Genomic DNA, 25056 nt, shown 5'->3' on the forward strand with positions numbered 1-25056 from the left:
CAGAGCCATCCCATTAATCAGCGACGTGGCTCTGGAGAGGAAAGGGGACGACAATGGAAAAAGCCATCAGCTTGAATGACAGGGAAGTGCCGAGAGCCTTAGTTTGCCTTCTAAAGCTGGTACTACAACTGGTCAGACCAGCTCTGAGGTTTGAGACACCGTCAGTCTTCTCAAAAATGTGCCTGATCACATGAGTTACATATAAAACCTGATGTAAATGATGGCTTTGCACTGTAAATGAACATGACATCCAGTTTTACACTGCTTTATTAAACTTACACTCAAATCATGTTATATAATTAATGCATGATCATTCAACTTAGTGGCACAGGGTCCAGTTTTAAAATTATTTGGATGCCAACTTCTCCACTAGAGGTGCGCGATTGCAGATGCAAATACGAGTGCCAGGTCTGTCGGAAGACTCTGAAATCGAACCCACTGGCCACTCCTGGAGAGGGAACGCCTCTGATTTCTGAAGATCTTCAGGAGCTTCCTCTACCGGGATCCACTGCGTTTTTGTTTCTTCAAAGTCCCACTGCATAAATCAAAGAAAACATAAAAATGGTTTATAAAAGAATTAGAATATGAATGATAAGACTGAATAAATAGAGTTATGGCACATAAAAGCCTATTAACAATGATACAAACTTCCAAGCAAAAAAATAATAATAATTTAATAAATAAATACATTTAATGAATAATTAATTAAAATAAATGCATTAAATAAATAATTAAAAATATATAAATAAAAGAAATAAATCTACTTTTGTGTTATGCAGAACCAACAAACTCATTTGGGTGTGGAACGAGATATGGGTGAGTAAATGATGGCCAATTTTATTTTGGGCTAAACTATTCCTTTAAGGCATGAAAAGCTGACGTGAGTGTTTAGTTACTCATACGCACAGAAACAAACAGCCCCTCCTCAGAGAACAGGGTTCAGAAAACCCCTCAGCCGGTCCACTGTTCTCCATGCATGGGGCGGGCGACAGACCCGCTCTTAAAATAGCAGTCGCGGGCCATATCTCCAGTAGACTGAACAAGCATTTTGTACCACTTCCGATGCAGAGAGGTCCTGCCCTGTTCCTTTATTATAGATCTTTAACAGCAGAACAATCAAGCAACAACATGAACTTCTGGAACACCAAGCCCAGCTTTCTCTTTCACAGCTGCTTACAGTAAGTGCCTCAATGGAATGGAATTGCAAGAATGTCCCATTTTGATTAGTCAGAAATGTGCCCACATATGCCCACAATCGTTTCTCATTCAGACACTTTTTAGATCCATTTAATTATTTATTCAACTCTCACAGCTAGTCAGAAGTCTTTATATAACCTGTTATTACAATTTCGCCTGATGGTGACTGATGCTGTTGGCTCAGAAATTAAAGGCTTAACCTACAGTAAGAGCTGTCGGAAATCTTACATTTATCACTGGAATACAGCGTTTGACATCAAGAAAGATGTCATGGTCTGAACTCTGGGTTGTCCTTTATCGCACACTGTGTCTGAGGAGGTTCACATGCTTAGCTTTTTCCTGTTTAGTGAATAAAACAAAGTTCAATTGTTTTCGTCCAGGGCGATTTGCCTTTGTTTTAGATTAAATGACATCCTCAATCACTTGGCATTCTCAAAAGCGACTTAGAGAGCCAAGAAAGTACTAGAATGCAACAACAACATTTTCATCAAAATGGTTGCAGGTACAATTTAAATTGAGATGTTATATTGAGTGATTAGATTGTAAAGTGTGCAAGCGTTATGTTCAATAAAGACTGTAGATAAATCCATTTGAAAGTCTATCAAGACACTCAATAAACAGTTTTTTTTACTTTTCATGTTTTCCATGTTTCAAGTCACCTTCCTTCAGCAAACTGAAAACTCTGCTACCATCTACCCTCAGAGAGCAGTACTGCAGCCTTCAACCACTACACAATGTTCAATAGAGGTATGGATCCCTCTGAATAGAAAAAAGAATGAGGTTCTAACCTCTAGTTCAGAGCCGAGAGAGGATGAATCAGTCGAGGTGCCATATGAACACGGTTCATCAACCCGCACCACCCTGACAGTCCTCTTCAGAGGAAGACTCTCTGATGAGCCATCCCGTGAGATGGTCACCTCCTTTAAACAAACCTGGCGAGGCACCAGTCATGACTTGAAGTTAATCATTAACATACCTTATAGACAATTCAAAACACCATATAACGACTTTACCAAAATGAAAAAACTAGTGCAAACCTTCCTCATTGGCTGTATGTTGACATCCATGTAGAGTCCCATGTCGGTCCCTTTAGGAGAGATGCCTCTTGCTGAAAGCCTCTTGCTGAGAGGCTTCTTCCTGCAGCATTCAACATTGTTGTTGCACAGCTGACCCTGGCCAGAAGAGTCACCTAGCAAAGACTCAGTATCCGAGTCTAAAGACCGGACAGAACGGCGTTTATGGCAGGATCTGAAACAGATGGTGACCACGATCTGAAAGATCAAAGTTAAAGAGAGGATAGAGAACAGGTACATAATTTCACGTTTAGAATTTCCACAAATACTATTATGGTACTTTAAATATTCCTAGTTTGTCTCCTACACCAGGTTTACATCCATCCAAGGTCAAAAAACACTAATTTTCTCAATATACTTTGCAGCATCACCTCTTTTCATTTCTCACAGTGTCTGAAACAGTTCAATTCAGGATCCGATTTCTCTAAACCTATCCTTTCCAAGAGCCAACTCTGCTCTGATTGGTCTAACAAAGCACAAGTTGGAAAATGAAATGGCCATTTCCATATCTGAATTTCATCTCCAGAGGCTTCCTCAGCACTTATGATACGAACAGTAACGATGGCGTTGGTTTTACTGTATCAATTCGAGCCCGAGTCCTCATCGTTTGGAAGTGCATGCAAAGTGGATTTGTTTTTGCAGAGCAGAAAACACTGTCTTCTCGACATGTCAACAACCTGAACCAAACTTGCAGGTCTTCCAGGCCTCAACTAAAACTACAGTGTTTGAGGGTGGGTCAAACAGACGTTGTTCGAGCAGGAAGAAAGACTGGAATTACTGGAGACTCGTTTCAGGCAGTTCAGAATCAGTTCTTTTAGGAGACATTAAGTCCATTTGTTGTGCACTTTGATCTTTTTTAACTTATTCAGACCATTTACATTCACAAACAGCTATATTACACACTACATGAAAGGTAATATCTGAAAAAGCATAATGGGGGCACTTTAATGCTTGCCTTTGCAGGCACCAATACTTAAGGCATAAAAAAGCACCAAAGCAAAACATTTAAATGCAGACTTTCCGATAATGCAGACCTACATTCACTCACAGCATGTGTCAAAGGATACAGAAAGATCCAGAACCGCACAGCTAATAGCAGAGAGTATCCATGGCATTGCTCTGATAACTGATCTTAGCTCTGTGTCATAGAGAAGAATGGCAGAGCCGTACAGAGCTCCAGCAACAGAAGACAGAACTCTAGAGGACACTTGCACAGCAGAACTCTGCTCTCCTCTATTCTGAAAAAGACAGAAAAGACAAGTGCACAGTTTAGTGCACAAAGTGCATGAGGACTTGGGTATGATGCTCACATGCATTGCATCCAACAGTGGTTTGCGACTGAATTCTTTCATTTAATGAAAATATTATGAAATTAGTGCACAACTAATTTATTAAGCCAAGCAAGAGGCATGATAATGTGCTAAAATCATTACTTAGAACAAAAAAAAAAAATGCTACTCACAGCTTTCAGGACGAAGGGAAACTTGGCAGTCCAGTTAATTGCGAAGGACAGAAGACCCAGCACGTAACCAAGGTTCTCAGTATGGTCCTGTTCCCAAAAGACGCATGTAAAGTCCAGGTGGTACTCTTGCTTAAAACAGACTTATCAGTATTTTGAATATAATAATAATTCATTACATTTATACAGCACTTTTCTCTGCACTCAAATCACTTTACATAGAAGGGTAATCTCCTCAACCACCACCAATGTGCAGCATCCATCTGGATGATGCGACGGCAGCCATATTGTGCCAGAACATCCACTACACACCAGCTTATAGGTGGAGAGGAGACCGATTTATGAAGCCAATGAGTATATATGGGGATGATTAGGAGGCCAATGGGCAAATTTGGGATTTTTAATGACCACAGAGAGTCAGGACCTCGGTTTAACATCTCATCCGAAGGACGATGCTCTTTGAGAGTATAGTGTCCCCGTCACTATACTGGGGCGTTAGGACCCACACAGACCACAGGGTGAGCGCCCCCTGCTGGCCTTACTAACACCTCTTCCAGCAGCAACCTAGTTTTACTAGGAGGTCTCCCATCCAGGTACTGACCAGGTTCAACCCTGCTTAGCTTCAGTGAGCAACCAGTCTTAGGCTACCGGGTGATATGGCTGCTAGCCATAAGTTTACATATGGTATGGCTCCATATACTCCTCTCTTTTGAGAATGACTTTACTTACATTGAGGAAGAAGCCAAATAGTCTCCTCATGGATGGAGTTGGAGATTTTGCACTCGAATGGACTGGTAAACCCAGGTAAACACTGCCGCCCATTACAAACAGCAGACACACAGCTAGAAAATTCTGCCGCCGCCTCCTGGAAATCATTCTCATTTTCTTTCCTTAAAAGCACAAATGATACACCATTTATTGTGACAGCACAATTACACCAATGAGTGATATGTGTACGTGTGTGTGTGTGTGTGTGTGTGTGTGTGTGTGTGTGTGTGTGTGTGTGGTATCTAACCCTTACCTATTTTTGACTTATACCATAAATAAATGGAGAAAGATATTGACAGGAAATGAACGACATCCAAAATTGCCATAAATGAAGCCATAGAAATCTGCAACAGATGCACAGAACAGAGTTCTTCAAAGGGCCGTTTATAAGAAAAAGTAGAATGTTAGCATTGCTTTCTTGTAGTATTTGTAGTATAGTAAATTTTGTGGCAAATCATTTATAGTTTAATCATTCTTCTTTTATTGACAAACTGTCTGTAAAGCTCAAATTCACTCTAGTGATGTTCAAACTTCTCTCTTCTGTACCACTTTGTGCTGAAGTGAATCACGTGACAGCAGGGTCTGACAAGGCAGCATTACAGGTTCCCAAAAGCTGTTACCTCTCTCTATTTCACACACAATTGCTTTAATGTTATCCAAATTCACTCTGATGATGTCTACACTCCTCTGTTTCATACCCCAAAAAACATTTCGGCAGGTTTCAACCGTCATTGATTCAAAGCTCTTGCAGGGATAGTTCACCCAAAAATGAAAAACCTGTTATTAGTTAAACACCTTCATGTCGTTCCAAACCAGTAAGACTCTCATTCATCTTCAGAACACAAATGAAGAGCTTTTTAATGAAATCTGAGAGCTTTCTCTCCCTCCATTGACAGTCTACACAACTACTTTGAATTAGTGTGTCCCAAATCGTAGTATGTTGAAATGAGTATTCCAAAGATACCTGGTCAACACAGCCACTATTGTCCACAACTCATTGTGTGTTGGACGAGGACTCGGGTTTGACTGATTACTTATCAGTATCTAACCTGACAAAGAGATATTTATTCAATGTTATCCAGATTATGTTTCATCTGCAACAGCAATGCGAACTTTTGTAAGATAAGTTTGGTCATTAACCTTTAAATGCATCATTATGCAAATTGCAAACACATGAGGAGTTCTCCGCATGAAAGACCCACGACTGGCAGATCAACGTGCTCCTATATTTCTCTTTCTCTCTGAAACGATAGGAAATTAAATTAAATTGAATATGTTGGATTTTAACTGTGACAAAATTATTGACGGTTCAGTTTAAAAAGTGACGGGAACTAAGCGACAGAGCATCCGTTAAAGATGCAATTATGACGAAGCAGTATGTCCCAAAGCTCTTCTGCTACACACTCAAAAGTATGCACTTTTTCTTCATAAAAACAGTATACTTTTTTAGGGCATAGTATAAGTAGGCGAATTGGGAAGCAGCAGAGAATGAACCTCATTGGTTATCGCACGTCAACCAAGCATGCTTGAGCTTCCATTTACCACAACTGATGTGCCAACTGATGAATGTTTATATGTGAATAAAAGCCTAAATTTAATCTGTTCGTCTTATAAAGCGATCGAATCTCTTCAGAAAATTTTGGACTAAACCAGTCAATTCATATGGGTTAGTTTTACAATCTTTTTATGAACTTTTTGAAGCGTAAAAGTGGTAGTTGCGTAGCTGTCAACGGAGGGACAGAAAGCTCTCAGATTTAATCAAAAAAGATCTTCATTTGTGTTCCGAAGATGAACGAAAGTCTTAGGTTTAGAAAACGACATGAGGGTGAGTAATTAATGATAGAATTTTCATTTTTGGGTGAACTATCCCTTTAATTACAATACTACGGTAATGATAAAACAGTTCTGCGAACTTGTGTCTAATTTCTCACCTGAAAATCAAATTGTTTGGAAAGGTAAGCGCCCACTGCGCTGCATAAGTTGCCCACGAAACAATACAAGGCGAAGGCTGCTTCATCGCCCATACTCCTGCTTCGCGTTTTACATCTGTGATAAAGAAGACTGAGAGGGAAAACAAATTAATAGTTTATCCATTTACAAACTTCGGGTAATTGTAATCACATGATACTCACAGTGAACAGGAAACCAGTAATATAAAAGCAGACAAGACGTAAAGAGCAGCCGAGATGCAAATATGTCCTTCATATGTCGAAAGACAACCTTTAACAAACTCTGGGCTCCATCGGTGGGCAATGTCTAAGAATGTGATTTTATCCATATGTTTCACTTATACTGTCATCCATTGAGGGAGAAGAAACTCCGAGAAAATCCAAATGTTTGTTTCTAACTTCTATCATTAGCTGCCAGCTGTATGGATGGTACTACCGATCGCCCGTCTGATTCACCTGTATCTTTTTGGTAACGCCCACATGCGTGGCTCATACATATTAATTACGTACCGTAACGTTCACCCAGCTGATTGGCTGCGGTTGGTAAGTGAATGCTAGTCTATCCTGTGATGTAGCTCGTACATGTACATCCCTAGTATTAGTATAGTTCAAAGTTAAGATTATATTTGACCTCCCACAATTTGTAATTTTATAGGGAGTGAGTATAAGGACTCACAAAAACATTTCCTAAAAGACTGTTTGTAAGTTAATGTAATGCAAGTTTATGATCTCCTGTCATTGAGATACTGCAGGAAATAATTCTAAGCGTGATTAGAATGAATGGAAAAACATGTATACAACAAAATATAACAAAAAATACACATTCCCTTATATATTAAGATACATTTTATACCTCATATTTAAATAGCTTCGGAGAAGCCGCAGTCCCAATGATGAATTTGAGAGAAATTACAATGAGAAAAGGTCACTAAACTTAAATGATAATTGTCAGCTTTGCAAGACATCCATATATTCTACTGAAATTAAATCAGCATTTTTTTTGTAAGAATAAAACTACATTATCAAGGAACTTTTATTAGCGTTTATCTGTGAGACCATTAATCTTGCCATCCCATACACTGATAAAATAGTGACAATTTCTTTATTATTATAAGTGATGAAATTTCAAACAAAGAGGAATGTCCAAATGTCCAGCAGCACTCATCAATCACTTCAATGTAGGGTGAAATTTGAAAAATTCATTAAAGAGTCTTTGCATTAAAGAGTGTATGAAATCCTGACATCTTTGAGGTTGAGCTTGCAAACTGATTAGATCAGGGATCACGCATCCAGATGTTTGGTGAGTCTTCTCACTTTCTCCTTCTTGTTACGGTTACCATGTTTTTTCCAGGGCTTCCCAGCCTGTTGTTCTGTGTTTGCATTTGCAGGCCCAACAGGACCACTTCCAGGCTTATAACCCATCACCATCTGCACACCCTTGGTCAGCGCTCGCACATTTTCCTATGAAAAATTACAGGTTTTGAGCACAGTGATTTATACACTGACATTTATATGTCAGCTGAACATTATTACAAAACAAATAAATTCACGGGTTGAATCTCACTTGATGAAAGAAACTTTTATCCACTGTGTTCTCTATGCGTTTGACTTTTGATGGTTTGTTGGCATTGCTAGAGATCAGTTCGGCATCTGCTGTCTGCGTGGCAAACCTGGCGTGCTGAGGCTGGAAGTCTTTAGGGTCAATGTGGGGTGGAGGGTGGCAGTAAAGGAGTTTTCCCTGCAGAGATTCAGAAAACACCAGATTAGCATCTCCCATTCGCCATGTTCAACTATAAAATTCAGAGCTGGTAGTGGCAAATGTAGAGGCACTTACACTGACATAGTCTTTCAAAATATAACGGGCTGATCTTGACTGGTCTGGCTGGCCGTGTGCTGTCATGAAGCCTCTCATATCTGCATGAAGAAAATAAATTATGATTGGTCAGTAGTGGCAGAGTCTTTTGGTGTAAAATGCCTTAATGTGTGCATCTTGCAAAGTTAACTGACATCCATATGCCATTAGCAGCTCCTCATAGGTTGGCAGTCGATCAGGGTCCTCGTCTTCCCTCGGTCTGATGATGTTGATACCGTAGGTCCCCTCCAGCACAGTTCGAGGGATAGTCTGACATACGTATTTAGGTTAAGGGCAACATCCTGCTCTTCAAACTTTGTCAGATGTTATGATGCTTCAAAAGATTTCTATTACAATTAAATGCAGTACTTTTTATCTTTCGATTCATGAAAGAATCCTGAAAAGAAATGTATCGCAGTTTACACAAAAATATGAAACAGCACCACTGTTATAAAAAAAAAATCTTGAGCAGCAAATCAGCATATTATAATGATTTCTGAAGGGTCATGTGACACTGAAGACTGGAGTAATGGCTATATTTAATTAAATATACTAAAATAATATTTGAAATTGTAATAATATTTCACAATATTACTGAATTTTTCATCAAATAAATGCAGCCTTGGTGAGCATAAGATACTTACTAACCCAGAAATCATAAATTTGTAATGCATTTAACTAGGGCTGTCAAACGATTAATCACGATTAATCGCATCCAAAATAAAAGTTTGTGTTTACACAATTTATGTCTGTGTACGGGGTATAATTATTTTCTATATATAAACACACACATGCATATATATATTTAAGAAAATGTGTTATTTATATCTAAAATATTTATATATACTATAAATTATATATAATATAAATATATATACACAGTATATACATGCAAATATTTCTTAAATATATACATGCATGTGTGTGTATTTATATATAGAAAATAATTATGCACCGTACACACACATGTATTATGTAAAAACAAACTTTTATTTTGGATGCGATTAATCGCGATTAATCGTTTGACAGCCCTACATTTAACATTTTTATGTGTTTCATACAACTTAAAAGATCAAGCAAAAATGCAATTGTTCTGGTCATTGCTGTTTAAAAAGGATATCAAAGAGATGGCTGGAACATGATCTCTTATCTGATCGATAGGTAGGATCCCACAGCAAATCATCTCGGCTTTGGTGGACACAAAAGATGGCATGACCAGTCCAGGACAATCACACAGGCAGAGACCAGGCTCAACAAACAGAGTCTGAAACATAGACGCACCAACAGTCAATTAAACCCCAAGAACAGTGAGCTTGTTATTGCATGTAAACATGCTTATACATTGCTAGTTGCTAAATTCTTGATTCAGATTGGTTGACCGCTATTGGTATACAACTTGAAAATTGGTGGTGTAAGGAAGTAGTTCAGAGTTTCTTAAGAGTAATGGAAAGTGTGAAAATATCAGTAACTCCATTGTGAATTGTTCCTGAATTAGAAATAGTCACCTGAAAATGCTTTGTGTGTCCAGGTGTGGCTGAAACTGAGACTTTCTTATTCCTCATGATGGTGTTGATGGTGGAGCTTTTTCCAACATTAGGATATCCCACCTTAATGAGAATTTAGAGTGAAAATATGAATATGAGTTCTGATGGACAGTGTCATAAATGTTTGATAGATTATAGAACTGTTGTTTAAACTCACCAATCCAACTGTGATTTGTCCATCTTTGCATGTCAGCCCAGAATGCACAGACTTAAAAATTTCCAGCAGCTCATTTTTACGTAACAAACGGCTCGAGTTGTAAAAAGCCGCTGTGGATTCTGGGTTCTCCTCAGCGTGATCTTCATCTCCTGATTCCTCAGAGCATGTCTGCCACTCTTTATCATCAACACAGACTTTCCCTGCTTCACCTTCCTCTTCTTCATCCTGCTCACTCTCATCTATCTCTTCATTTGGTGAAGTGCTATTTTCCTCATGATGATCTGTGGCATTTTTGGAGGCTTCTTCCTGTTCTGTATCACTCGGATCCTCTTGGTCCATCAGCTCTTCTCCCTTAAACACCAGGCATTGAGGAGAAACAGAAGAATAAACACTCAGTTCTCAAAGAATAATGCTGCTGACAAGAATGAGTCGCTTCAAAACTTACCAATTCATGTGCATCATAACACAAATATTCAGGTTAGCCTAATTCAAAAATGATATACAATACCGTGCAAAAGTTTGGGGTCGGTAAGATTTTTTTAATGTTTCTGAAAGGAGTCACCAAGCTTGAAAAGGCTGTATTCATCAAATATAAGTATAAACAGTAAAACTGTTAAATATTATTACAATTTAAAACAACTGTTTTCTATTTTAATACATTTTAAACTGTAATTTATTCCTCCAGTCTTCAGTGTCACATGATCCTTCAGAAATCATTCTAATATGCTGATTTGCTCCTCAAGAAACATTTGTCAGTACATTTTTTTCCAGAATATTTTTATGAATAGAACTTTTACATTTATCAGACGCTTTTATCCAAAGCGACTTATAAATAAGGAATACAATCGATTAATCTCTAAAAAGTTCACAAGAAAAACATTTATTTGAAATATTATTCTTTGTAACAAATGTAATTTGTAATCAGTTAATTGCTAAATAAAAGTACATATACATAAATACACATTCATATACATATTTTATATATATATATATATATATATATATATATATATATATATATATATATATATATATATATATATATAGGTAATATCTTACCTTCTCTTCTGCCTCGAGTCGTTGAGCCTCAGCTAAAGCAGACCAGAACACCGCTCTGATCCCCTGTTTCTGGAAGTATCTGGCCCAAACTCGCCGCTGTTCTCTAGTGAGCAGGTCAGCTTTGTTCAGCAGAAGCATGTTTACTTTGTGAATAGAGACCTCTTTTACATATTTCTCCTGATGGAGACAGAAAATGAAGTATGATTAAAATAGGAAGAGCAAGTGTATTTGTTTTGAGCCAATGTCTAATTGTTACTTACCAGATCTGGACACCGGAAAAGCAGCGGGTTTCTGGCATCAACGATTTGAACCACAACATCACTGAGGATTAAACAAAAAATTAGTATTCTTAGGTACATTTACACGACAACGATGTATTAAAAACAGAAACGGTTTTCCTTTGCATTTTTTGCATACAGACGACACCGTTGTCAAAACGATCCCCGTTCACACGGATCTGCAAATACGACTAAAAACGCTGTATTCTGCTGCCAGGCCAGTAGTTGGCGATGTCACTTTGTAAAGAAACACTACAAACCTAAAGACTGAACACGTAATACGCATGTGCATGGCGTCAACGTTTTCACAAATTCACGATTTTGTAGTTTACACCGAGACAAAAACAGTATAGTTTTCAAAAGTTTGCATTTTCAGGCCCCCAAAACTATGTTGTCGTGTAAATGAGCGGCCAGAAGAAGTTTTCTGTTTTCAGTTGTAGTGTAAATGGCCCCTAAGAAACCATCATGCTTATATCACAGTGTGATTAGATAGTAAAAGTACAAATAAAATATCCATGGTAGAAGAGCTCACCTCCTCTCAATAACTCTCCAGAGTTGCCTCCAGAAATCGAGATTCCTCTCAAAAGGGGTAAGAATCAACTTCTGTTCCTCTTCCAACCTATAACAGAGAGTGCATTTGCTCACAAACACTTTCCTGTTGGAGAATCTGATTTGCTAGTCTTTGGACTAAATTGATCAAACATTCACCCAGCCAGTTCTCTTCTCCATTTAAGGAAACTGTCCCTCTCGGCTTGCTGTAGAACCTCAGAGCTTGTGCTCTCGTCCCAAGGAGGCCTGCGGTGACAGAACACAATCCTGAATACATTTGCTTTTGCATAATTGTGTATCTATGGCAGATCAGTGGAACTTTATTACAGGTAAAAAAAAAAAAAATAATCACATTTAATTCCACAACAACATACCTTCGGGGGATTCGCAAGAGCTCTTTGTTGTCCTCATGGAGTTTCTTCAGTCGTCTGGACTCCTCAGCGGAAAGCAAGCCAGCCCTTGCTTCAGCTGGGACAAATTTTATGTTCATTTTCTCTGCAAAACAATAACACATATTTAGATTTGTTACTAGCAGGGTTATTTAAAGGTATAGCGGAGGATGTTTTACTTCCTGGTGGGTAACCTGAACTATTGGTCCTCCTAATTGTCAATCATTCTGGTGAATCAATCAAACTTTTCAAAAAGTGGAGAGGGCGGGTCTTATCTAAAATTTGGAAAGATCCTCCGCTATACCTTTAAGTATTATTTATATACTATTAAACACTTGCAAAGCAGAAGAAATTATTTTAATGTGCGAGACTTCTGATTCATTAGCCACTATTTAAATAATCACTATTAAATAATCCAGAGATATCATTACCACCAACCTGCAACAAATTCAGTTCCAGCGAGTTCAGCCGTGGCAAGAAAGTCATCCAGAGAGCTCTGCTCTGTGACAGACTGTAGGTTTAGCCGACCCCAATCATATCCATCATTCAGCTCGCTGGTGTGGAGCTAAAAGACATAAAACAATGAAAATACATCAGATTTATTGAACAACTCTAGCTTAATTTACATCTACTGATGTTTACCTCTTGTCTAAAGAAATATAATCTATTACAACAGGATATTTTGTAGTCCATGTGTTTTGGTTTATGATGAAAACCCTTTTAAATCCATAAATATTTGTTTCTGCACTTATGTTACTCATATCGTACGTTTGTCGACCCCTTATAAAAAAAATTACAAAATAATAAGTCATGGTATCTCCAATTATTTTATAAATGTTCTATATTAATAGAGCTTTACAATAAGACTAATGCTATAGGTGAAAGAGCAATTTTATGATCAGACAGTGACTTTTTCTTACCCATGTGTCATTTCTCCTGTATCCACGGCCTGCGTTCAGCCTCTCCTTTATTAAAGCTCTCCCTAACCCCGAGCCTTCTCCGTGAGTCTTCTTCTTTCCCATATTAGATACTTTTACAGAAACAGCGATATAAATGTGTCAGCGAGCTGTTCGTGGATATACGAATAGACAGAACTCCCATGTGGTATGTTTGTTATGGCAAAGGAAGGAAGTCACACGGACTGGTGTATGAGAGGAACCTCCTCTTTAGAGCAATGAGGCGTCAAGAATAGATCCTTTATTTAGGTTTGTTCAGCTTAGTCGAGTGCATATGTTTACTTTTTAAAGGTTGACTGAGATTACAGCGAAAATATACATATTTTGGGTTGCTCTAGGGCTAGGGTGTCTCACTAAAATATGTCCCTGGGAAATCCAAAGGCATTGCTTTGAATAGTTCCGGATGTTTGCAAACTGTATTGTTAGCATGTCACCAGCAGAGGGAATCAAAGAACAAGTTTCAGATTCGCCCAAACCATTCTTCCTGCTCTATGCCTCTGTTAGATAAAAGAGGGGCAATAATAATAATAATAATAATAAGTAAACATTAATAATAATACTTGTGTGTATTTAATCATTGTAATATTTAATTAACAATTACATTTTGTTGATATAAATCTATAATAACAGGATGAATGCTTAAACTTTATTACTTTCATTATTGCAGAATATCTCGTAATAATAATAATAATTATTATTATTATTATAGTTGTTGTTGTTACTTAGAATATCAGGTTGTATTCTTAGTTTTTTGCCATTTTTAACCTTACAGAAATTCAAACAATAGTTTGTGTTTTGTTTTTATGTAGGTATCAATATCACTAAAGATATATTATTAGCAAAGACAAACATTTTATTGTCACCAAACTAACCAGTCTTTAGCCTACTGTCTTACATACGCATAAGTATGTATATAAATGAGAACAGACGAGTAACACTTTACTTGAATAAATAACTAATTAATAAATATATTAATTCCAGGCACATTTAAAGAGATGCCGAAAAAAAACCCGTTGTCATCATAAACTTATCTCTTGTTGTTCCAAACCTGTATGAGTTTCTTTTTTTCTGTTGAACACAAAAGAAAATATTTTGAAGAATGTTGGTAACCAGACAGTTGATGGGTTGATTGGGCTCTATTGACTTCCATAGACGGAAAAAACATACTATGGAAGTCAAGGGGTACCGTCACCTGTCAATTCTTTAAAATATATAATTTTGTGTTCACTAAAGGTTTGGAACAACATGGGAGTGAGTAAATGATGACCACATTTTCCTTTATGGGTGAACTGTCCCTTTAATCCTCGTCTTGGTATCGTCCTCGCTCCCCTCTGTGAATCTGAATTGGTTCATTCCGGTATATAAGTCACTGATTCACGCTTGTATTGTGCAGTGTGTTATTTAGTGATGCGGCGATTATAGCGTCCGACGCGATACTCCACCGCCAACCGGTCAGTGAAGTGCTCTGCAACTTTGAAAATGTCTTAAAGCAAGTCGATAGATGACTAAAGCCGGTTTCGAGGTAGAATTTAGGCGTAATAGAATTACTACAGTAGATTTAGCATCTTCACTGTCCTCAAGACGACCAGTATGTTGCCTTGGAAGAAGAACAAGTTCGAGCTGATCGAGGAAGACAAGCAGCAGTCCAAGCAGAAGGGCTATGCCGTGAGCCTCAACTACTCCGCGCTCACCTCATTCGCCAAATCCTGCCCAGAAAGCGCACTCAACAGAGTCGGGAGCATGTTCAAATCCAAGAGGAAAAAGGCGAAGATCACCAGCGAGGACCCTACGTATACGGTCTTGTATCTGGGGAATGCCACCACCATTCAGTCCAAGGGGGACGGATGCACGGATGTGGCCGTCAGTAAGATATGGGGCAAGAGCGAGATGGGGAAGAACGGCACCAAGATGAAGCTCACCATCAGCTCGCAGGGCATCCGCATGGTCCACGTCGACGAAAAGGCGAAGAGACCCGGACATCTCTATTTATTGCACAGGATCACCTACTGCGTCGCAGACCCGCGGCTCCCCAAGATATTCGCCTGGATCTACCGGCACGAGATGAAGCACAAGGCGGTGATGCTGCGCTGCCACGCCGTGCTGGTGTCCAAGCCGGAGAAGGCGAAGGCCATGGCGCTGCTTCTCTACCAGACCTCAGCGACAGCCCTGGCCGAGTTTAAAAGACTCAAAAGAAGGGACGATGCCAGGCACCAGCAGCAGCAGTTGATCGGGGAGCAAACGATTCCCTTGGTGCCCTTGAGGAAGCTGCTAAACGGACAGTGTTACTATAAACCCCCGGTGGAGCGCAGCAGGAGCGCACCGAAGCTGGGCTCCATCACGGAGGACCTGGTCGGGGAAGAGGAAGAGGAGAAAGCCATGCACTTTGAGTGCGAGGATATTCTGGACAACGACAGCGACTGTGTGTCTAACGGCAAGCAAGAACTGTGTCAGATCATCAATGACTTGGGCTCCATGAGTATAGGGAACGACGTGCAGACGCTAAAAGCCGATCTGAGAGTGACTCGCCTGCTGTCCGGGGAGAGCACGAGCAGCGAGTCCTCCATAGAGAGCAACCAAGAGACTGTTTCTCTGTCTAATGGCTTTGTGGATAGGAAAATGCAAGAAGTCGGCTGATCGTTCTAGAATAAAGACAATCTTGTACCCAGCAATGACATGCGATGTTACATGGTAATAGTGATGATGATGATGATGATGAGCGTTTGAGTGCATGACTGTGCCACTTCATCCATTTGACTTGAAAGCGCGCTGTTATTCACGGGATGTGTGTGAGAACCTAGTGAGCTGCATGCCTACCTAGACATCATGTTTGGGCCAAAAGTGTAAAAAAGTTCACTTAACTGCCGCCTTAAGTAAAATCAAAGTGGTGCCAAAGTTACAACCTGCACTTTAAAAAAAAAAAAAAAAAAACATTTTAAATGGTTTTACTGATTAAGAGAATTGAGTTTAAATAGCAGAATCAGAAACAAGAAGATGGAAACCAAGACAAATGTAATGCACTTTCTTTTATTACAGTGGCGGTTTTGAGATCCGCTAACTCAAAGTGCACTAAAATGCTGTCTAGGTAGGCAGCTCATAGGTTTTGAGACAAGCCATGGATATGTTTGTGGACTTGCAGACACTCGCACAATAATCCCTCATTAGGGGTCTGGATGGAAGTTGCTCTGCGCAATAAGACGCTTAAAGTCTCTGTTAACCTCTCTATGGGGAAAGCGGTTTTAGGAAAGATCTGTTTACCTAACATGTTTCCCTCAAGGAAATGTTTTCTTGTTTGAATGAAAACACCAGTCCTGAAATATGTAACTCACTTTATTTCTTTCTATATTTGTTTCTTTCTTTCGAAAGAAGTGTCTAAACTAGTTGAACAACGAGTTACAAAAACTACTTTCCTTTCAGGATGTTCCTTTGTTTGTTTGTTTTGCACTGTGGTGGATTTCAGACAAGTATTATGTTATTTATGTGCATAATATTGTTCTTACAAACATGTTTTATCTTTGCTGTGCAAAAGAGCCAATGTTCCTGATGTACAGAGATGTATATATGAAATGCATAATGTGTAAACAAAATCCATTATTTTTTAAACAATGTGGTTTGTTTCTGTGAACACCAATAAAAAAAGTCAATTGAACGTCGATGTTGAATATTTTCTGCAACATCATCTGTCGCATTTATGCTTTCAGAAGCATACAGGCACCATATTACATTCCCTTTGGAGTCTCACAATAGCTGGCACGTTTGCACTTGAGGGGGAGCCGCATGTTCCCTGTGGTGAGAGTGTTAATAATGCTGGCAGAGAGGTCACTTCCTACAAACTAGCAGCTCTTCATCGCTGTACATGTTCCTCCATTCAGATCTGCAAATGAAAACAAGTTCAAATTATGAAACAATTGAGTGGCAGAATCAATAGAATCTTAAAATGCAGTTAAACTAATTATTAGACCTGCCACTGAATTTAATCAGGGGTAAAGTAATAAACCTGCTACCTTATTAGACATGATAATATAAGCCACGCTAAAAATGGGGCTGTCAGATTTCAGATCTGAAGACTTTTCCAGCAGCATCAAACAAGTTCCCATGTTCCTCTGCTCTCAGTTTCCCACCTCCATGGGATTCACCATCAAAAGCTTCCATGTGCATATAGTATATAACACTGCACAGCGCAGAACAATAAACGGATATGCTAAAATGAGCCTGCATAGCCTATAAGGGAACAACCTATTACCTAACTGTTAAAATGTGTTTCAGCTTCTGTGCTGGTGCTTCCTTTATGGAGCTTATTAAATGTACGGTTAATAGCAGATGCATTAACAGAAATAGGCCAGCTTCACAAATGATGTAGGTCACAGATACATTTACAAAATTATTGAAAGATAAGGATGATTTCTGTCTCCAATTATGAAGAGGTAATCTAACCGCTGTTTGAAATACATGTAGCAAGTTTTGTGTGTGCAAAATTAACTTTTAAAATACCCTTCGATTCAGCAGAGATGTAAACATCAGTCTTTGGAAGAGTCAAAAGTTAATTCTCACCCATGGAAAATCCATCTTGAAGTCAACTTTGTCTCTAATAGAAAATCGCCTAATTGATTTAATGGTTCATGCGTGAAATTGAATTAAAGAAAGCGCATTATTGCAGTGCATCACAGTGTTGATTAACTAAATAAATAGCGAGAGGCAAACGTTAAAATCTTGATATCTGTCTCCGCAAGGGATTTCTGCAGGAAGGTGCTTTTTAATAAGTGCTCGTCTTCATTATTTTTTTTGTAGTGTTGCATAACTGTAGTTTTTTCTATTGAGACGGGATTTGACATGGCAAAAGAAAGCAATATGAACTTAAATAATGCATGCTGTTGTTCAAAGCCAATGCGGCCTCACAGGTTAGTCTCCTGTTACACCCGTCTAAAAAAAGAACAACTCACCCACAGTCTCTCTCTCGCACACACAAACCCCCAGGGTTCCCTTATGTCTTGCAACACATTTTGCGTTGGTGCATATGCACAAGCCCTAAATATGCAATGTCATCGTAGCAACCATGGAGTTTGTTTAGATTATAGACTCACATTGTTTTATTTTGATCCCATTTCTTTATTGGGTTTTGAAAGCAGACAATCTGTCATGGATTAGTCCAAATCAAAGTCAAATACATCAAAAGGCCCAACTTGTTTGGTAAAACAAAATAGTTGCTATTAATCTTGGAAACAAAAGAAAAGAAAAACAACAACAACAAAAAGCAAAGCAAAACAAAACAAAGCAAAACAAAACAAAACAAAGCAAAACAAAACAAAACAAAACAAAACAAAACAAAACAAAACAAAACAAAACATTGGTGTTTGTTTGGTTATCTAAATTTAGACGTTTAGATTTACGTTTAAATTTAGCGTAAATGCCTAATAATACCTTAACACATCCTTTTATATTTCAGTGTCAATAAATATAAAATAAATAAAATCATATTACATAAAAATCTGCCTCTGCATATTTTGAAGAGAAATGTGAAATGGGAGGAAAAGCAATAGGTTGTTTTTATACCTGAAGACAACACTTAGCATAACTTTTGACATTTGATGAGAAATAACAGATATTACACCCACAATCTTGACAGAACGTTCACCATGAGGGCTCCAAACAATACTGTCATTTTGAAAGTAGGCAAGAGTGCAAACAATTGTTATCAGGGTGCTCTTAGTGCGGGTGTCAATGTTATCATTACATGCAGTCACAAAGTTTATCTTTCACATCTTGTTCCTGACATGCCCACATTTCCAAGAGTCAGTCTCAGAGAGCTCGTGAAATGTTAACGCTGTGGGGCGTGCACCTCTCCTTAATGTTTTCTACACAAACGGTTCCCCCAGAGAGCAATACATTTCAGTACGGTTATTTTAATCCTTCTGCTTACAGACAGGAAATGGAATAATAACAGGAAAACAGGAAGAATCACAAGACACGCTCCAATCTGCACACTTAGATTGGGAGATTTCATGGAAATGTGCCTCTCCAAGGGCTCATATTTGATTTCCACTCGGCCAGAGTGTGTTTTTACCCTGTAGGACACATGGCACCTGCTCAGTCGTGTGCAGCCCAAAAGACAAGAAGCAACTGCTGTTTTAGATAGTTAAATAAAATATGATATAAAGCGTGTCAAGTCTTATGAAATGAAAGAACATGACAAAAACAGGATGACAATTATCCCACGGCAGTGCAGCTCTCTTACTTTAAAGAATAAATGTCAAAGTTCACTTTGCCATTTGAGATGTTTTGCATGATATCTAGTACAACATATTATGAGACATAGCTTCTCTATCCAACATCAAGAACACTTAGCAACTGAAATAAAATAAAATAATAGTAACTAGTTTCAGCTTCTGCGCTGGTGCTTCCTTTATGGAGCTTATTAAATGTACGGTTAATAGCAGATGCATTAACAGAAATAGGCCAGCTTCACAAATGATGTAGGTCACAGAGACATTTACAAAATTATTGAAAGATAAGGATAATTTCTGTCTCCAATTATGAAGAGTTAATCTAATAGCTGTTTGAAATAAATGACGCAAGTTTTTTGTGTGCGCAAAATTAACTTTTAAAATACCCTTTTTATTCGGCAGAGACGTAAACAAAAATGAAACATAGAAAGTTAAATCAGTCTTTGGAAGAGTCAAAAGTTAATTGTCACCCATGGAGATATATATATATATATATATATATATATATATATATATATATATATATATTTATACTACAGGGCCGTTGAATGCTTGAATCTGATTGGTTGACGAACGTTCTAAGGTGTGCATTATTTTTACATTATTACTCCGCTTCGCGTCGTGACCGCATTACCACCTCGGGTGTGCATTATTTTTCTAATAATTCAACGGCCTGTTGTCAATTATTCCTTACATATATATATATATACATATATATATATATATATATATATATATATATATATATATATATATATATATATATATATATATATATATATATATACATATATATATATATACATATATATATATATACACATATATATATATACACATATATATATATACACATATATATATATATATATATATATATATATATATATATATATATATATATATATATATATATATATATATATATATATATATATATATATATATATATCAACAAAGTATCATGAAAATAAAATAAAATCCAAACAGGGAATCATGAGGATACAAAACACCAAATAAACTAACTAACTAACTAACTAACTAACTAACTAACTAACTAACTAACTAAATAAATAAATAAACGCAACCGAATGAATGAATGAATGAAATAACGTGTCAACCAGGTATAAAATAAATAAAAAAATATCTCAACAAAGTATCATGGAAATAAAATAAAATCCAAACAGGGAATCATGAAGATACAATATAAAACAACAAACAAACAAACAAACAAATAAACAAAATAATTAATTAATTCAATAGAAATAAAAAAAGTCTCAACCGGGTCTCATGAAAATAAAATGTAAAATATCTCAACAGGGTATCATAAAAATAAAATAAAATGGTTTCAAACAGGATATCATGCCGCCTTCATAAATAATAATAATTAAAAAATAAGTGTCAAGAGAGAAGAGAGAGGCTCAATGCCATAGGCTGTGCAAGCACACCAAAATAAACCATGTCCAGACAGCATCACACCACCCAGTCATGGTTTATTATACTACATGTAATGTTATGACTTTATTTTTACCACTTGTGTATATACTCAGAACACACAGACACAAACATCAGTAGATAACTTCAAAACCTAAACACAGGGTCATTTTGAGTATACAGTGCTTTTCACAAAACTAAAAGTGCCAAAGCAGATTTATAAATGGTGAAAGAAGCTTATTAAACAGGAAAAACACCTAATACAAATGCAAATATAAGAGAACATCAACTGAAAGCTGAAGTTGCTGGGCATTAACTGGATTGTTTGACGTCTGAAAGTGTCATTAATCGGGGAGTTCCGTCTCTTTGATGTGCTAGTGGTTTGTAGGGGTGCTAACCAAGTAAACACAGGTCAAAGACAATGGAAAGATCTTGTGGAAATCTTTGCACTATACCCATCAAAGACCAGTTTGGGAGTTTGGGGCTTTCCTCTGTGGTATAGTTTTGAGGATTTCACAACAGTTAGATGACTAAAACCCTGAGAATTTTGAAGCTTGAACAGCATTAATCAGCCAATCGTTTCCATCTGCATGGTTTTAAGTGATTATTGTTAGGGTTGGGAGAAAGGAATCATGTTCCAGGAGTCAGGTCCAACAGAAAAAAGATGTTGATCCAGGAACAATTTTACTTGGCCAAATCATGGTAAACAGCAGTCTCTTGAATATGGAAGCGATTCCCTTTGTTTTCTGTCGTTTCTCTGTGTTCACGTTGAAAAATGGCATGATCGGAGGATGAGAGAGCAGCTCGTCGATGTCAGTCATCAGCAGTTACTCTTTCCGAAACAGAGTGGGAAGTAATGCACACCCCTTAAATCTGCACTCTCGAACTAACTCCCTTTTCTAGTTTCACAAGAATGCACGTAAGTCAAATATATAGCAAGAAATCACATTCCAGCATTCATGGAGTTTTTATATTATTAGGCCTATTATTATTTAAATTGTGATTTATGGGGTTATACAACCTGGGCTTTTAATCAGTTTCATAAAAATCTATTTCGTGACCTATCAACTTATTTTGGTCTTTCAGTTATAAGAAAAAAAAAAAAAATTAGCTGCAGGAACATTTTAATGTCAGAAGTGCCTGAGTTTCACTGATGTAGTGGTGTATAAGACCAAAAAAGTTGAGAAACTCTATGAGTACGTTCAGTGTAACGTTAATGATATTTGCTTGGTGACGAAGAAAGCAACATCTCGACTAAATCCTCCAGCTGCATTGTTCAGACAAGTTCCCGTCACTGCTGATGTGGAGAGACAGAGGGAGACTGGTTTAAAGTAAATCGCCATCACTTCCTTCCTGTTTCCTTTCATTCAGATTTCCTGTGAACTTGTAGACAAACAAGCCACAATTTGATTCACAGGGTCCCTATGCAATGTTCACCGATTCCTATATTGAGCAGAGGATGTCTATGGTGCTCATCAAGGCTGCATTTATTTAATTAAAAATACAGAAAAAAATGAAATATTGTGAAATATTATTGCAAATTAATCTGATTTTGGTTTTATTATATTGTAGAATGTAATTTATTCCTGTGATGGCAAAGCAAAATTTTCAGCATTATTCTTCAGTGTCACATGATCCTTCAGATATCATTTTAATATGCTGGTTTGATACTTAAGAAACATTTCTTATTATTATCAATGTTGAAAACAGTTGTGCTACTTATTATATTAAATGTTGAATCCGTACAGTTTGTTTTCAGGTTTCTCTGATAAATAAAAAGTTCAAAAGAAAATTTATTTGAAAAAGAAATCTCTTACTGTCACTTGATCACTTTAAAGCATCCTTTCTGACCAAAAAAATATAATATTTGTAATGTCAATTTATAATATATGCCCGTTCTCATCCCCAAGTCGTCATATACTGACGCTTTCAACCCTGCTTCAATATCTGACGCTCAAAGCACCCTTTAGCGTCCATATGAGACGCATAACCCTACCACATACCTAAACCTACCCATAACCGAAGCGTCTCATATTGACGCTAAGGGTGCTTTGTGCGTCGGATATTGACGAACTTTCGAAAGCGTCAGTTATATGACGCCTAAACCTACCCATAACCGAAGCGTAACATATGGACGCTAAAGGGTGCTTTGTGCGTCGGATATTGAAGCATGGTTGAAAGTGACGAAAAAGTGACGTCTTGGGGTGAGAATGTGTTGAATATATTTAAATGATAAACCTTCCTGATTTGGAATCTTACTTAAGATGTGCAGTCTTTGTCTCCACGCGGTTCATTCAGAAACGGACACAGACAAGTTGTTGCATACATAAGGTTACTCAATAAAAGCACAAGATGTGTAAAGCTTGAATATAGAGTGCACAAAGCCACCAGTCTGGCTGTAACTTGACTGATGTCTCAAACTTGACATAAACACACTAATTAGTTCTGCATGACAGTTTTGATCCTCGGCTGTTTTGCCGGACTGCCTCAAGTCAGTTTGCAACCGGTTTGTCCCCTTATATAATTCCAGTGTGGCTGTGAGCTCTGCTGCATGTGAACTCAGTCTTGAAGCACAGCCAGAACCCAGTGTGATATCAGTGCTATGTAATATTTCAGGTATGACTTGTGACTAGTTACTAGATTGTATCTGTGTGCACCAACAGTTCATTGGTGCACGTCAACAACAAACTGTGTGTGCTTTTAACTGTACAGTAAACAGAAAGGTCATTACATGATATTGGACTTTGATTTGACAGAAACGTCTTCATCTGTCCCGGAGAAAGAAAGTGACGTTATAGATCTGACATGTGCTTGTGAAGTCTCATGCTGGACGGGAGAAATTCTCATTACACCTGCTGAGCTATAAATAAAAATGTACATTCCTCTGAAGTTTGATTATGCAGGAAAAAACCTGTTTGATCACAACCTGAATGACTTTTTGTAATCTTCCATGGAATTCAAATTAAATGTATATATAATATAATATAATATATATTATAATTAGGGCTGTCAAAAGATTAATCGCGATTAATCGCATCCAAAATAAAAGTTTGATATGTGTGTGTACTGTGTATAATTAAATTTGTATATATAAATACACACACATGCATGTATATATTTAAGAAAAATATAAAAATGTATATTTATATAATATAAACTATATAAATATATATACAGTATATGTATGCAAATATTTCTTAAATATATACATGCATGTGTGTGTATTACTATTTATATCTAAAAAAATAATTATACACAGTACACACACATATATTATGTAAACACAAACTTTTATTTTGGATGCGATTAATTGCGATTAATCTTTTGACAGCCCTAATTATAATATATAATATATGAATGCTCACCAAGACACAGTAAAAATACATTATTGTGAAATATGATTCAAATTGAATATAACTGTTTTGTATTTTAATATATTTAAAAATGTATCATGTATGATAATGGCAAAGCTGAATCAATCCAGTAATATTTCTGCGTTTCCCTGTGGATTCTGCGATCACCTGTTGCGTAATGATTTTGCGTCCGCATGACTCCCTCTGATTATCACTCTGAGAAGGTTGCGTCATGCTTGCAACTGCTTGATATAATCTAGACGCACAATGAGCATTATATCCTGCAGGTGCGATTCTGACTGTTTTCAACATTGATAATAAGAAATGTTTCTTGAGGAGCAAATCAGCATATTAGAATGATTTCTGAAGGATCATGTGACACTGAAGACTGGAGTAATGATGTTGAAAATTCAGCTTTGCCATCATGGGAATAAACATTTCAAAATATGTTAAAAAAGTGTTCCACAATATTACTATTTTACTGTATTTTAGTAATATTATTAACCACAAACTTTTGAAATGCTTACTAGGTTGTTCAGTTTCTATTTATGTTGCATGTTCTGATAACGGAAAGGACTGAGTGGAAAAATATTAACACAGCTGGATTTAAATTTTTTTTTTTTTTTTTGCAGTGCTGAGTGATGGCACAGCTGGGCAACATGATTCACTGAAAGAGTTTGGTCATTGTGTTAACCCTGAACAACAAACAATTAGCCACAATCTGTCCCTAGCTAATGGGGACACAGTGTGCAACCTCCTGGGAAGCTCAGGGAAAGTATTGGACTGTCAGCATGGAAAGATCCATTAAAAACACTGTCCAT

The 25056-nt window shown here is 37.3% G+C and overlaps 3 protein-coding genes across 4 annotated transcripts; 1 reads left to right on the forward strand and 2 right to left on the reverse strand.

Annotated features, from left to right (window-relative positions):
- tmem44 (transmembrane protein 44) lies at nucleotides 1-6966 on the reverse strand. 2 transcript variants are annotated; one of them, XR_014029524.1, is made up of 10 exons: nucleotides 6630-6920; nucleotides 6429-6558; nucleotides 4751-4841; nucleotides 4459-4619; nucleotides 3733-3819; nucleotides 3338-3508; nucleotides 2235-2468; nucleotides 1986-2129; nucleotides 1426-1536; nucleotides 251-535 (listed from the first exon to the last, which is right to left on the reverse strand). XR_014029524.1 is itself a non-coding variant. In XM_081358515.1 (9 exons), the coding sequence occupies exons 1-9, from the start codon at nucleotides 6773-6775 to the stop codon at nucleotides 347-349; spliced, it is 1353 nt and encodes a 450-aa protein (XP_081214641.1). In that variant the 5' UTR covers nucleotides 6776-6966; the 3' UTR covers nucleotides 1-346. The 2 variants fall into 2 exon arrangements, 1 of the variants encoding a protein (XP_081214641.1); XM_081358515.1 differs by lacking the exon at nucleotides 1426-1536 and having other exon boundaries at nucleotides 1-535; nucleotides 6630-6966.
- A 108-nt stretch (nucleotides 6967-7074) lies between these two features.
- On the reverse strand, nucleotides 7075-13607 carry lsg1 (large 60S subunit nuclear export GTPase 1). The gene is made up of 14 exons (XM_081358516.1): nucleotides 13195-13607; nucleotides 12713-12839; nucleotides 12260-12380; nucleotides 12045-12131; nucleotides 11869-11955; nucleotides 11319-11379; nucleotides 11059-11235; nucleotides 10000-10350; nucleotides 9804-9905; nucleotides 9419-9562; nucleotides 8454-8577; nucleotides 8281-8360; nucleotides 8011-8184; nucleotides 7075-7907 (listed from the first exon to the last, which is right to left on the reverse strand). Exons 1-14 carry the CDS (start codon nucleotides 13294-13296, stop codon nucleotides 7728-7730), a joined length of 1917 nt encoding a protein of 638 aa, XP_081214642.1. The 5' UTR covers nucleotides 13297-13607; the 3' UTR covers nucleotides 7075-7727.
- A 1015-nt stretch (nucleotides 13608-14622) lies between these two features.
- fam43a (family with sequence similarity 43 member A) lies at nucleotides 14623-16199 on the forward strand. The gene has a single exon (XM_081358048.1). It carries the CDS (start codon nucleotides 14821-14823, stop codon nucleotides 15862-15864), a length of 1044 nt encoding a protein of 347 aa, XP_081214174.1. The 5' UTR covers nucleotides 14623-14820; the 3' UTR covers nucleotides 15865-16199.
- Nucleotides 16200-25056: the final 8857 nt, after the last annotated feature.

Source organism: Scardinius erythrophthalmus, assembly GCF_964197995.2.
Source record: "Scardinius erythrophthalmus genome assembly, chromosome: 25".
Classification (NCBI taxonomy): domain Eukaryota; kingdom Metazoa; phylum Chordata; class Actinopteri; order Cypriniformes; family Leuciscidae; genus Scardinius; species Scardinius erythrophthalmus.

Coding starts and splice junctions, on each gene's coding strand:
- tmem44 (XM_081358515.1), bottom strand. CDS start 6,775: ATGGATAAAATCACATTCTTAGACATTGCCCACCGATGGAGCCCAGAG. Junction 6,559..6,629: donor TTACTGGTTTCCTGTTCACT/GTGAGTATCATG, acceptor TTTCCCTCTCAG/TCTTCTTTATCACAGATGTA. Junction 4,620..4,750: donor ATGGTATAAGTCAAAAATAG/GTAAGGGTTAGA, acceptor TGTGCTTTTAAG/GAAAGAAAATGAGAATGATT.
- lsg1 (XM_081358516.1), bottom strand. CDS start 13,296: ATGGGAAAGAAGAAGACTCACGGAGAAGGCTCGGGGTTAGGGAGAGCT. Junction 10,351..11,058: donor GACTCGAGGCAGAAGAGAAG/GTAAGATATTAC, acceptor CTGGTGTTTAAG/GGAGAAGAGCTGATGGACCA. Junction 9,563..9,803: donor GACACACAAAGCATTTTCAG/GTGACTATTTCT, acceptor TCTATGTTTCAG/ACTCTGTTTGTTGAGCCTGG.
- fam43a (XM_081358048.1), top strand. CDS start 14,821: ATGTTGCCTTGGAAGAAGAACAAGTTCGAGCTGATCGAGGAAGACAAG.